This window comes from Acanthisitta chloris, unplaced genomic scaffold (assembly GCF_000695815.1).
Source record: "Acanthisitta chloris isolate BGI_N310 unplaced genomic scaffold, ASM69581v1 scaffold5659, whole genome shotgun sequence".
Taxonomy (NCBI): domain Eukaryota; kingdom Metazoa; phylum Chordata; class Aves; order Passeriformes; family Acanthisittidae; genus Acanthisitta; species Acanthisitta chloris.
The window spans coordinates 144,309-158,625 of record NW_008690726.1 but is presented as its reverse complement, the minus strand read 5'-3'; the positions used below and the strand labels follow the sequence as shown (position 1 = coordinate 158,625).

The 14,317-nt window shown below is 39.9% G+C and overlaps 1 protein-coding gene across 1 annotated transcript; it reads left to right on the top strand.

The window, feature by feature from the left end:
- Positions 1-1,260: 1,260 nt before the first annotated feature.
- Positions 1,261-13,337, top strand: LOC103809103. Its single transcript, XM_009081918.1, has 4 exons — positions 1,261-1,427; positions 4,388-4,500; positions 11,139-11,328; positions 13,064-13,337. Exons 1-4 carry the CDS (start codon positions 1,261-1,263, stop codon positions 13,335-13,337), a joined length of 744 nt encoding a protein of 247 aa, XP_009080166.1.
- The last annotated feature ends 980 nt before the right edge of the window (positions 13,338-14,317 follow it).

Below are 14,317 nucleotides of genomic sequence, written 5' to 3'. Positions count from 1 at the left end.
ATCCTCTTTGTGGCATCATTCTAGTCCTTTTGAAGTTAAATACAGATGTGTGATGATTCAGGTTACAGGAAGTATTGTTTTGAAGCATATTTTCCAAGACTGACTGAAGGACACATGCTGGGAAAATGCATAGGTGTTTAACTTCTTATGTTCTTCAGTAATTTGTTTGCAACATCTGGAAGTATTTTTATGCCAGTAGGGAATCTTCTGTTCCTGAAATCTGGTTTTAAAGAAGTTTAAACCTTCTTTGTTTTGTTCTTCACTGTCAGTTGGGAAAGTGCTGTATTTCTGCTATAAACTCTGTGAAATGCCCTTGTGTGATTTCCCTAGTAAACTGTTGGATATGTAAAAAACCCAAGCTTCCAATCATAAATCAGACTTTATTCTAGTTAAGAATTACACACAGCACAGTGTGAGGCATGTAATTAATGCAGTAACTTTTTTAGCAAACAACTTCTTTTTCAATTCCTGAAAAATAATCTGGTTCTTGACATATGTTGGGAGATACATATGCATATATATTTACTTTCTTGTGGAAAATATGATTAGATTTTAATGCTCTTTTAGTACAGTAATACTAGCCAGATTAAAACATTTTCATTTTATATTAGTTAGGTATAGTTGTTGAACATTTTGTACCTGAAATAGGGATTTTATTTTGCTGTCCTGATGAATGAAGTATTTCAAATGAAAGGCCTGTGGGATCAGAAATTCTAGGAATAGTTTGGTTTGTTTTCAAAGGTACTATGAAGATACATTGAAATACGGTGCACCTGTTTCCAGCACACAAATAGAAGAGCCAGAACAGCCTCTGAGACAGGCACTTGGATTCTGTATCTTTTGTTCTTCTGTGATGCAAGTGGAAGCATATCCATCACATAACATGAGCTCTTTCTTTTATTGTGATGTTGATGTGATGAAAAATACCTGTGTCTTAGATATGCCGTGTCAGAGGAGCTGAGGAGTTTTGAATTAGAAAGTGATGAAGTACAGATTATTAAGACAACCCTAAAAATCTCTATGGTTTGTGGCTTTATCTTTACCTGTGTTTCAGATATCAGGAAAGAGGGCATCAGGAAATATCTCTGGATAGTTGATTGTTTTTATGTGCTTGATATCCTTTATATGTGTGACATATCACATGTATACATAGAAATATGTCTGACTGTTCTTTATGAGAACACACACACACACGATACTGGGCCTTGGGTTTGTATTCAGATGCTTGCTAATACCAGTCTTCTCCATAGCTTCTTGAAGATGCCTGCTGCCTGTGATTCAGTGCTTGAAGATATTGAAGATATTGTGTCAGCAGAAGATGTGAAACCACACGATCGGCAGTTTGTAAGAAAGAATGTTCTCCCAAAAGTGCGAAAACGCAAGTCACAGAAAGATGTTCAGACAGATGATGATCCCCCAAGTGACAGGTAAAGTCTTCCATCGACCCCATCATGTTGCTTTTCTTGAATTTTCACTCTGCTTGAGCAGGGAGATTGGACCAGATTACCCACTGTGGTCCCTTCCAACCTCACTGATTCTGTGATTCTGTAATGTTGTGTGCACTGTCAGCTTCTAAAAATAAGGTGGAAGTTCTCATTATCTCATAATGTAAAATCTGACTGCAAGATAAAAAGGAGTAAAATAGTCTTCATAAAATGTAGGGAGAATAAATTATAAATCCTAAGCAAATTTCTTTTCCTAGACAAATTTTATGTAGAAATCAGTTATAACAGATGTTGATGAATGGAATAATCAGACTGGAAAAATGGTTTCTGTTACTTAAGCTTTTATATGTAAAACATTTCTGAAAAATCGTCTGCTTCATCTTAATTGCCTAAATAGAAGCTGAACCCTTCAAAATGCAGTCTTGGAGTAGCCTTTTTACATCTGGAATGAGAAATGAAAGCAAAATTTTGAGAGTCTCATACGGGTTGACTTGGAAGGTCGTCTCGCCCAATCCCCTGCTCAAGCAGGGCCACCAAGAGCCAGTTGGCCAGGACTGTGCCTAGGTATTTTGAATATGCCCAGGGATGGAGATTCTACAACCTCTCTGGGTAACCTGTGCCGGTTCTTGGTCATTCTTAGAGTGAAAAAGGTGTTTCCAGATGTTCAGAGGGAACATGTTTCAGTTCATGCCTGTTGCCTCTGGTCCTGTCACTGGGAACCCCTGAAAAGAGTCTGTCTTCTTTGCACTCTCTCTTCAAGTGCTTTATACATTGATAAGATCCCCCTAAGCCTTCTCTTCTCCAGGCTGAGCAGTTCAATCACTCTCAGCCTTTCCTCTTTTGAGACATGTTCCAGTCCCTTAATGATCTTTATGGCTCTTTGTTATACTATCTCCAGTACATCCATATCTGTCTTGTGGGTGCATCCAACTGGGGCCCAGGGACTTGAGTATGTCCAGTTTGCTGAAGTGTTCCCTGACCTGGTCCTCTTTCACAAAGGGTACATCTTCCTCGCTTCAGTCTTTCCACCTGGTTTCTGGAGTCTGGGATTTTCAAAGGCTTTACTTTTAGTGTGTGCGTCCTGCAAGAGACACGGTGAAACTTACTTTGAACTTGTTGCTTTGTTTTAGTGGTAGTAGCACACAATAATTATAGAATGTAGCCTTGCATATTTCCTACTTGTTCCTATAAGAACAGAATCAGTTTTCGGCTGCAGTGGAATTGATTGGAGTATAGGTCGACTCAGTTATTGATTCTAGTTTCTGTTGCAGTTGTAAGATCTGAAGTGGTTTTTTTTTTCCTCTCTTTTTTCTATTAGTTTCAAGTTGGTGCATAAAATTTCCCTGTATGATAAAGATGAAAATAGAGTATACATGGGAATTTAATTTCCTCTGGGGAAATTAAATTTTGGATATTTGTTAGTGTCCAGAAGAGATTTTATAAGGATCTTTATTGGAATGCCCCTAAAAGTGCATTGGCCTCAGTCTGCCAGGAGTGTGTGCACAGCTGAACTGGTGCTCTCTAGATACTTCACACTAGCACTTTGTGTGCTGAAGTATTCAGGTACTATATATTATCTAATAGGCTGTATTTTAGTGGTTTTGACCCAAAAAAGCACACTGAACATGTGTTGATTGGACAGTAGGAAGTCTAAACACAGTGTTTGCACTTCCTGATCATTAATGCTCCATCAACAAATTTCTATTTCTATCTAGTGGAAGTGTCTTTAAAAAAAGGAAGTATAGAGAAGGAGGAAAATAAAAAGATGTAGGCAGGGCAAAGTATTGTGTTCCAGGATGTGTGGTGTTCTTGTACTGGCATCTTTAGCTCATTGGCAGTTATCCCAGGAATTTCGGTGAGAGCTTCTTGCAGAATTTTTTTTGGTTCTTGAAGCATTGTATGTGCTATTAGCTCCACACTGCATGTCTGCCATGCTTCTTCCTTAACCCAGAAAGGTTGGGATATGAGCTTTCAGATGTTCGTGTGGCTGGTGGCCATTAAGTTTGTAAACTTTAGTAAAGATGGCTTGTATGGAGGGACCTATAGTCAGTGGGTTCCATGATATCCAAAGGTTGCAGTTTAGCTCTAACAGTTTGTTTGCAGGTGGTCTAATTTCAATGCAGTCACTTGGTACATGATACGATAATTTTCAGAAAGTTTGGGGGGGTGTGGGGTGAGTTTTGTGGGGGTTTATTTGTTGTTGTTTTAACATAACTACAGTGTACTGAATCCTTTCTTATCCTACAGCTCTTGTACCTTCTCCATTCTAAAGCTGTTTTCTACCTCTTTTCTTGCTACTTGTGGTGGATTGACTCCGCCACAAGGGAGAGAACTCGAAGAGCAAAAGTGAGAAAACTTGTGGGCTGAGATGAGGACTGTTTAAGTGAAGGAAAGGGTAGGGAAAAACCCCAAGCGATGCAAAAGCAATCACTCGCCACCTCCCACAAGCAGACTGGTGCCCAAGCAGTCTTGGAAGAAGTGCTATTTTGGAAAAACCAAGCATACAGTTTTTATTGCTGAGCATGATGTCACCTGGAATGAGTTATCCTTTTGGTCAGCTCTTCTGTTCATATTGCTCCCAATCTGTTGTCCATCTCCAGCCTGATTGTGGCAGGATGGAGCACAGTGGGAAATAAACAAGCACTGTTCAATGATAGCTGAAATATAGGCATGTTATCAAGACTGTTTTAGTCACAGATACAAAACACAGCTCTAGATGGTTTGCTGCGGAGAGAGCTGCTTCTATCCCAGCAAGAACTAATACCTGTTACACTAAAATCACTTAATAATGATGTTTTTCCTCAGCTGTTCTGTTGTTATTTCTATTTGTGTTGCGTATCTTATGTTTGAAGAATTACAGTTCATTGAGTCTGTTCAGTGGGCTTAAAGGGGAAGCTTGTTCATCTTTTAACTTGCCTTTTTCATTCCTTTTTGCTTAACAGCATTATTCCTGGTGTTCAGAAAATCTGGATTCGTACATGGGGATGTTCTCACAATAATTCAGATGGTGAATACATGGCTGGACAGCTGGCTGCATATGGATACACAATTACAGGTAACCATATGAGTTGTTCTGGGGTCAATGTTCAGAGCTGTCAAGCTGTCATCAAATGTTTTTAGCCTTAATTGCACTTTTAAAAATCCCCTTCTGATCCCTTTCTGATTTAAAGGTGAGGAGGTAAAGTATTTTCCTGGCATTAAGCAGAATGATTTACACAATGAGTAGTTTCAGAATGGTTACATTTTCTTGACAGGGCAGACATCTAATAGATGTCATGCAGTGCTTTTTTTGGGGATTAACCTTGCTAAACTGAATTGAAAAGTTTTCAAAGAAGTGGAAGGGAAATATATTAGTTCTTGATTATTTGATTGTAGTTGGTGGAACCCAAGGGAGGGAGAGAAAGGCAGTCTGTTGTCCCTTGGTGGTGTGTGTGTTTCTTGCTGGAATGAAGGTGAACTACACCCTGTGAATGATCTTTTGTTTCAGGAGAGATGATCAGTATGATGGAGTTGGGATGATACAGGATTGTACCTTGTAGGTCCCAAAGATCTGAAAATGCTATTTCTTCTTTCCTTCCAAGTACTTTAAAGTGCTCCCCATCATCTTGTTCCACCTCCCCAGTCCTAAAGAACCCCCAAACTTGTGGTTATGTTGACCACATTTCATCTCCTTAGTGCAAAATGTGTTGACAAAAAATGTTGAAAAAATATACTGAGGTCATGTTTCAATGGACAAGTATTATCTGAGTACTTTGACTATGACTAGTCAAATTAGAAATTTAAATTTTATTCATCAATTCAAGTTCAGGTCTGTCTTGCATTTAAACTTGCATTCAGCTTATAGTGAAAGACTGCAAAATTGTCTATTCTCACATTTTTCTACAAGTATTTTATTCCCGATTTCACCAAGTGGTAGTTTTGTTTCTTGAGCATCTCATGATACCATGAAACAGTTACCTCTCATTTTCCTGTTTTGCAGTTGATCTCTCTGCATTTGTTTAAGTAGAAACTAGATACTGAATTATTCAAGTGCTGAACTCTTTCAGAGAACCCAGGTGATTCTTAAATTAGTAGTGCAGCTCTGGAGTAGGTGTACTCTTTCCACAGACAAATAGAGCGCTGGTCCAAAAAAGCCTTATTTGTGATGGCTGTTTGAGTAGGTTACAAATGAGTTGTCATTTTGCCTTATTATAGCTTTCTTACATATAACTCTTTATGTCAATCTGTTGAATGCATGTTGTTCCAGAAGTTGCTTCTGACTTGTCAAGGTGCCCTGTGCTTTTGGAATGTTTTTGGGAGAAATGTAGGAAAGATGGAGTACAGCGAAAGAAGGAACCACCTGAAATTTCTGAGACCATATCTTTTTAGAAAATGAAGTGTTCATAACTTTAGAACAGAAATAAGTCTACATCTGGAATCTGAAACTGAGAACTGAAAACAGAATCAAAGTTACAGTAGCTGGAACAGGAATACCTATGGAGTAATTTTGGTAGTTGTATGTGAAATTGACTTCTAGTTTCAGGTCATTATTAAATTGATGTCTTGATTTAGTTATTTCTGTGTATGTATATACCTGTATCAAATCAACCAAAGAAACAATTTGCAGTGCTCAGTGGTAGGCAGAAATTATGCAGTGTGGTTTCTTCTGTTTTAAAATTAGGTGACTTCCTGTTAAGCTGATACTGTTTTAGGAGCCCTGGAAATTTAATTTTTGTACAACAGACCAAAAATATTGGCTGCAAATTCTGGCTAAAGTAAATTTTTACCAATCCATTTATGGAGTGTTCTCCTTCATTGGCTGTTAATGCAGCTGGAACTGAGTGCAAATATGGCAGCTGTTGTCAGAATCCGAGGTAAAAGCCAATGCTGTGGTTCAGAGGGACCTAAACAGACTAGAGAAAGGGCTAACAGAAACCATATGACATTTAGCCAAGGCAAATGCAAAATCCTAGGGTTGGTATAACTCCAGCTAGTGTTGAGGGTGAGCATGGGCAGACCAACTAGGAAGCAACTTTGCAGAAAAAGATTTTGGGATTGAGATAGACAAGAAACGAACATGAGTCAGCAATGTACACTTGTAGCAAAACAAACAAACTGCATCCTGGGCTGTTAGCAAGAGTGTAGCCAGCAGGTCCAGAAAGGTCATCCTTCATCTCTGTGGTGCTTGTTAGACAGAGTGCTGTGTCCAGTGATCCAGCTTTGGCCCTTTTTTGGACGCTACAGGAAAAGACAGAGGTTGATGCAATGCAGTGAATCCAGTGGAGGGCCACCAAGACTGTTTGGGAGCACACAATGTACAAGGAGAGTCTGGGAAGACCAAGTTTCTTCAGCCTTAAGAAGAGAAGGCTCATGTAAGAGGATAGTTGTGGACAGCAATATCCAGTAGGAGGGTACACGGAAAATGGAGTCAGTTGCTTGCCAAGGGTATACAGTCAGACAACAAAGTCTTGCCCTTGACAAAGTGTCAGTTCAGACTTTTAGCATCCAGTGCATAACTTACTGCTCATACTATCCATCTTTTCTTAGAGGAAATGCCAATATAGAAAGTTTACCAATATTTCTTGAGTATCTCTTGTCAATTGCTTCTTAAGAAAACATGTCATTTTTTGTTAGAATAAGTCTTATGGGAAGTTTAGATAGAATGTCAAGTGGGGATTTAATCTCTTTGTCCTATACAGTGAAGCAGTTACTCAGTAATAGTAACTATTGCTTGACATACTCCAAATTTCAAACAATTCTCAGATATAAGCTTAATATTGTTTACAGTATGTGAAAAATGATAAAATGTTTTTCAAGAGCTATTTTCTAAATCAATGCCCCTCTCTGTTGCTAGAATTTCTTAGTTTAATGTAAAACTGTGGTAAGGAAAGGATAGGAATATTCTCTAAGGTGAAAGATTGTCTGTTGTCACAGTTTTTTGGACAGCTATTACTTAGAGTGCTTGGATTGCCCTGTTTCCTACATGCTCCTAAGCTTTTGAGTCAATACTGAAAAGATGCTGGAATGAAGTTCTTGTTTTAGGAAACAAGGTGTGAGCTTTGCTTGCAGTTATTGCTCCAGTATAAAGGAAACGGTCCATCACGGTTTCGAATGTATTGTGTCTAATAGCAAAATTGAAAAAAACCCAGAAGAAAAGCAGCATCAGACAGACTCTTATTGCTAACTCGAAGTTCTGATGATGCAACCTGCCTTTTAAGTTGACTTAACTGAAACTGCACATTGATATAACGTCCTCCTTGCTTTTCATGTGTTTCAAAAACGTTCTTTCTGTACAAGCACCCCTTGTTGTTTTCAGGCCTGGCTATATCCAGAGGCAAAAACTGAGGGCTGTGCTGCAGTTTTTCACAGCAAAGACTACGTCTGCCTGGGGAGAGAGCACAGTGTGAATTGGCAGTACAGACATATTGCAATAACAGCAATGGTGATTAAAAGTCAGGGACTGCATCAGCTTACAAATAGGAAAAGGGAAATCAACAGAAGCGCTGACCGATTTTTGTACCTGGTTTTATAGTGTGAAGGTAGGCAGCAATCTGAACAAATCTCACATACCATCCTGTGGGAACACAAAGCTCCTTTGTTAGTCTGAGCCATGCAGAAATGTGTGGACCAGCTGCTATCAGTGTAGGGCTGTACCACGAGTACTTGTTCATTCTCTGAACACAGTACAGCTGATGGTGGCTTTACTGGTTCTAGAACTGGTTTTGGTTTCTTGGCAGCATGACTTGCTGTATAGTTTAGCTATGCCTACAGACCTACTGGAGTGCTCCCTCTGAGATATGCCCTGGAGGAAGAAACTCTCATGGTACAGACAAGTAATGCCTACTGTGGAAAAGAGGAAGTGGGTGAACTGGGAGCTTTCAAACACTGTGAGCCAGATTATTGTTTGGAAAGGGAGTTCAATATGTGTGCAACTTAGCAGTGCTTTCTCTCTGAAAAATGGAAGTGAACATGCGTAGTCAGACATAGAAGGCATTGACTTCTGAAGTGTGGGGTTGTATTAGCATATGTTGGTACCTATAGCCTTCTGGTGTGTGGAATTAATGGTTTTTGGCCCAGCCTTGAATGCATTTTGATGGAGCAAGCTGTTAGGTGTGCTTGTTATTTTGTAGTGATTGCTTATGGCTTGTGGCCATTCAGGTCCAAAACATTCCCTCCTCAGCCCTTGTAAAACTGGCTGGGGGTGGGAAGGGGCACTGCGAATCCCTTAGACATGTCAGAAGAGTGAACACTAGCTTCTTGTTTTATGAAGATGAAGCAAAAACTATCGTTAAACATTCAGTGAAGCTAAACAAGTAACAGCTTATCTGCATTACACTTCTGTGGGTTTTTTTTTAAAGAGATAAATGCTAGCACAGAACCTATTCCTCCTGTAGCATGGGATTCCAGAAGCAAGAAGGGGTGGATTTGTTCTGTTGCTGATTCAGTGGCTTTGATTTAGCACTTAGAAACTTGTTATATTATAGACCCTTAGCTTTACTTGTGCAGTTTTTGGACAAGTTTTTGCACTAGTCTTTGTTGAGGCATCCTTTTTGCTGACTGTCTCAAGAAAATTTTCTGCAAGTTTGTTGGATGGAAAGATGGTGTATAGGGCTCACTCCATTATCGTGATTATGGTATTTGTTGACAGGACTTGTACCAGTGAGATTTACCAATTCCTATTGAAGCTTAGTGTTTATAGTCCAAGTTATATGTCTTACAGCTCTATAATTCCCTGTGCAGAGAACGGATGTATTTCTCTAAAGCAAATATCAAATAATATTTTGAAATACTCTGAAAGAAATTATCTGGGATTTTTTGCCTCTTGTTAATTTTTAAACACTTGTCAGTTTTGTTTACCAGTGGGTATAGCTGAGGTATCTTTAAGACTGTCCATCTGCTCAAACAGCACATTTGAGTAGAAGAAAGAAGGAAGAAGACAAGGAGGAACAAATGCTCTTGATCTGCTTAAGACCTCATGTTGAAAAGAAGACAGATGTAAAAGGTAGCAGTCTGCTGTTGAAAAGCAGATGAGGTGCTACAATCTAATAGGGACTTTGGCTTTAAAGGCATTGTCTAATGTCATTGTGTTGCATAAACCAAACCGTGCTTGCTTAGACTTTGGCCATGCCCATACAGGTACAGCGAAGCATGTAGCAGCATAAATTTTATTCATCCAAGTGGAAAATAAAGAAGGTTACTAAGACTGTACAGGTATTGACTCATGGGCTGTGAATCACTTCAGAGTCTGGTGCTTTGTTTTGAGTGTTGTTTTAAAAGTACTTTTCTACTGCACAATAAAATGTTAATAATTTTAGATTTCGATTTATTGTCTTAAAGTAGAGATCTCTTAAGTAAGTTACTCTATTATTAAAATAAGCTCTCTGCAGCCTGCATAGTGGTTGATGAAGTATTTTGACTAAGGTTTCTACTGGTTTCCAGTGTGTGCTTTTAGTTGCTCAGAATCAGCAGTTGGTCTTTCCATTTTTCACTCTCCACCCTGCCGATAAATGCTTGTCTGTTCCTTCATAAGTATTATGTAAAACAGTAGTGATGACTGTAATTTTTGGGGTGAGCCATCTTCATTGTGAGGTATTTATACTATGCTTTTTTAAGCTAAAAGATGAATCTTTATTTGCCGCTCATTAAGTGCCTTGTCAGTCAGAGAATTCAAGTTTTGTCCTTGTGTTTGGCTTTTTGCTTTTCAAATGGTTGTGAGTGCAGTGCCAATTTAGAAAAAAAGAATCTTTACAACTTTTCTGGTGGGCAGGGCCTGTGTGTTATGCGTCTAAATATCAAAATACCCTACTCTGCTTTTCTGGTGATGGGAGGTTTTTCTGTTTTCTCTGGCACCACTGCAGTCATGAAACTGTTGTTCTCTGAAGCAAGAGGTGTAAACCCTGGTGTTCTGTTCCCTCGTTGAAGAATTCCCCCATTGTCTATAACTTGTAGAGTCACAATCCTATATGGTTTTTGCATTGCTTGATAACCTCACCTGCCTGCCTACTGCAACAGATTTCTCTTTCAGATTCAAGCTGACTGATAATGTGGATGTAAAAGCTTTTGTATGTTGATACTGAGAGGCAGTAAAGTAACTTATTTCTGTACCTGTTGTCTTAAGATAACTGCATTAACAGTTCCAGCAATATGGATTCCTGCTCTCAGAAGGTCTGAGTTGCTGCTTGCCACAAGTTTGCTTTGTGTGTTGATTCTTGGTGGTTAGGCTTGAGAACCCTGCTCTGCTGTGCACAGTTAGTATGTGAATGCTCAGGATGTGGGTGTCGAGGATTTTTTACTTTTAAAATCTGAAGCTTTTGCAGTAAGATGCTTAAGAGGATGAGGGGAGAGGGTGAAATGGGACACAGGGGAAGGAAACAGGTGATATTCATGGGATGTAACTGATGGAGTTGCACAACTGTAGATGATCAAGATTTCACAGGTCTTTGGAAGGAATACAGGTATTCTCAGTTCAGCCAGAAGTGTCCTATGAGCCAGTGAGTGGGGCAATGAGTCTGGATATTGTTGGGGTGTTTTCTTGCAGTGTAGAGTTCATACACCATCATGCTGTGACTCATCTGCAGCATTGCATGTTCCTGGGTCTCAGTAAACATGTAATTGTGGTTTTGGCAGCTGTGTATTACCGCTCCTGTGTTCCCTGTAAAACTTCCTAACTCGTGTGTGGCTAAGCTTCTGTTACTTATCACTTCTGACTTGTAGCACAGCACAAGATATACGACCTCTTCGCGGTGAGTTTTTCCTACCTCAACTTCCTCAGCATCAACTTCACGTTCCTGTTAGGCAATGTTCTCTTAAGTGGGGTATCCAGCTTTGAGGATGTTGCCTCATACGGGATAGAACTCCTAGTTCTCAAACTAGGAAATGTTCCCCATGATTATGGGGCAGTTAGGTAAGAACTAGTATGTGTTTTCTCCTCATAATGGCATCCTGTATCACTGCCATTAGAGCTTGATATGACAAGTGTGTATTGTTTCCTTTGTCCCACTTAAAAACACCTGTTTTACAGTCTGTCTGTGAATGGATTTTATTTTGTTAGTGTTTTTATTTCACAATCACAGAGCTGGCAGCTGAAAGTTGGGAGCAGGCCAGGAAGCCTAAATCAGTCCTATGTGCACAATATCTTCAGAGACACTTGCAGAGGGCCCACATAGGTAAATTTAAACAGTACATAACATGTTTAGGGTTAATTCTAGTGGCAGAGCATTGTCTGCCTGCTCTAGTGGTTGTGCAACAGGCATTAGTTCTGGCCATGCTGAACTTCATGTAGTCCAGAAGAGTGAATTTGGAAAGGATTGAACCATGAAAGGTAAATTTCAGCTTCTGGTAACATGGATCCTCCTATCTGGAATGTGCCCCTATAGTAGATGGTTAAGCAATCAGTAAATGAAGCATAAATAGCAGTGATGAATTGAGTTCAACATAGAAATACAGATGATGTGAAGCTTTGTAGGGTGCACTATGGAGACATTGGCTTCATGTGTCTCATGGTTCTTTGTGCTTAAGGAAAATTTATAGAAAATGTGTACAAGCTAGTGGGAGAACAGACCATTTTTTTTTTTTTATAACCTGAAGAGGTTTCTTTGACCATGTGCTCTCAGAGGTAGGAGGATGTGTTTTGATCCTGATATTTTGATTAGGAACATTTGTAGGAGCACCCGAAAAAGACTTTCTTGTTGCCCTAGGTGATGGGGGAGTAGTGGCAGAGGGTTAATATTTACTGCAGACGCCTGCTTTAATTTGGCTACAGTTTCATTTGCTAGTAAAGACCAAGCTTAGCTGCCAGTTCCTTCATTTTGAGAAAGTGCTTATGAGGATGGAGTTCTCTGAACTTGCTGTTATCACAACTTTGTGTTAAGATGCTTTTAATACATTTTGGGTATGCTTTTTTTAGTCAGTTGCAGTGTGGGTGTGTGTGCGAGCTGCTGTTGCTCTGTGTTAGTCCTTGGAGACAAGACAAGCCTGAGTGAGTTCCTGGCTTGCTGCTTGTAAGAATTTTGAATGTAACACAACTGAGCTTGAACTCTGCTGTGTCTCCCCATACAGAACATTAACCTGTTTTGTTCTCTCTCTGCTAGGCCTGAGGGCATGCTAAGAGACAAGACTGCCATGTGGTTATGGAGACTGGCTGGAGACAGTAGAAATTCACTAAACAGATAAGAGACACAAATTGGTTTTGGTGCTTTTCCTTATTGAGTTGGAGCAAATAAAGTCTGTTTCTCTGTATTTTTTCCCCCGGTCTGCCAGAGCTGAGTGTACTCTTTAGTTCCTTCTTCATGGTCAGCTTGGGTTGTGTTCGTGTAAGCTTTATAAGTGCTTCCGTGGCTCCCAGGTGTTAAAACTGGTCCTGCTGCTGAGCAAACAAGTAATGAAGCATATAGCTATTTTTGATCTCTCCCAGAGTCCCATTCCATCTTTGGAGTGTATCTCCTACCATCTTAGGCCATCTGTGCTTTTAATTTAGGCCTTTCTGCTCTCTTCTTAAAAAATTTCTTCAGTGGTTTTATTACAATGCAGCATTGTGTCTTCCCAGGCCTCGTTGGCATGAGCAAACTCGGTCATTACTCTCCTGATTTCTTGCTGCAGACAGACGCAGGCACACTGGCGGTGTGGTAAGGTGTGAACAGTTCAGACTCGCAGCGTTTGCGGCTGTCGGGGGTTCGCCCGGTCGGGGCCGGAGCGGCCGAGCGGGGGCAGCAGTGGCTAAGCAGTGCCAGGCTGTGCCTCTGCCCGTGCCGGCAGCGCCGCCGAGCTCTGCGAGCCCGGGGAGCTAGGGATCCTCGGGAGTATCGCTCACGTTTGAAGTGCAGTCATGTGCATTTAACTGAACCTGCTTTAATTTATCTGCTGTCGTTCCGATCTTGCGTTGATTTAGTCGATGGCTTTGCTATCGAATGTTGAAGTCTATGTTTTGTACTTGTGTTTTGTCTCAGAATTACCACTTTTTAGCTTCAGTTATGTTTTGTGTTGACTCAGATTGCATTCCAGAAAGTCTGTGTTAAGGATTTGAGATTCATAAAGTGTAATTGCCTGAAGTCACCTTTTTGAGGAACTGTTCCATCTGGAACATCCTTTATATTTGTTGGTCTGGGGAGGCTGGTTTACATTTACATAAGGACTTCTCTTTGAAAAACTATTTGTAGTTTTTGCTTATGATGATCAACCTTTTTTTTCCTTAAGGAATGATTTAAAAATTGTTTAATAATCTTATATAGAATGTCTTAGAGTGTGTATTACACCAAGACACTAAAAACTGTATGGGCTGCTGAACAAACAATACTTGTTGAAATGCATAACTACAGCATAAATAAAACCGTGACTGTAAAGGTAGGTGGTGTTTTGGTTGGATGTTGGTAATTGTTGTAGCTTATTAAGACTAGTATTTCAGGTAGATGGTAACTATTGTTATTAGTGCAGTGCTATCCAAAACTAGGTTTTCATTTGTTCAAGCAAATTCTAAACTATATGCAGGATCTGATATGTATTTTTGAGGGGAAAGCGCCTCTTGCTGTGATTAACATGCTAAGTTGAATGTGGGTGAGGCGTAGCTAAATACTTAGCTTGTGAATTTTGTGTGGTTAACTTAGGGTTTGTGGACATATTTTTGATTTGCCCCAGTTGAGTGTATGCAGTTTTCTTGCGCTTACCTTCGGGAACTTCTGAGTTGCGTAAATTTTTCATTCTTTTCAGCTAAATATTTTTTTAAATTTAGTTTTGTAAAATCTTTTTATATTCAATGATGCTTGAAATAGTGGAGATAAGCACATGTCAAAGGGCAGTCTGTCCTGAGTACCTGTTAGGAGCAGTAGAGCTGTGCCCTGGGAAGCACCTGAATTTGCAGGGAGGTAGCTCTGTGTTAGTGGAATGGCATTGTGCCACAG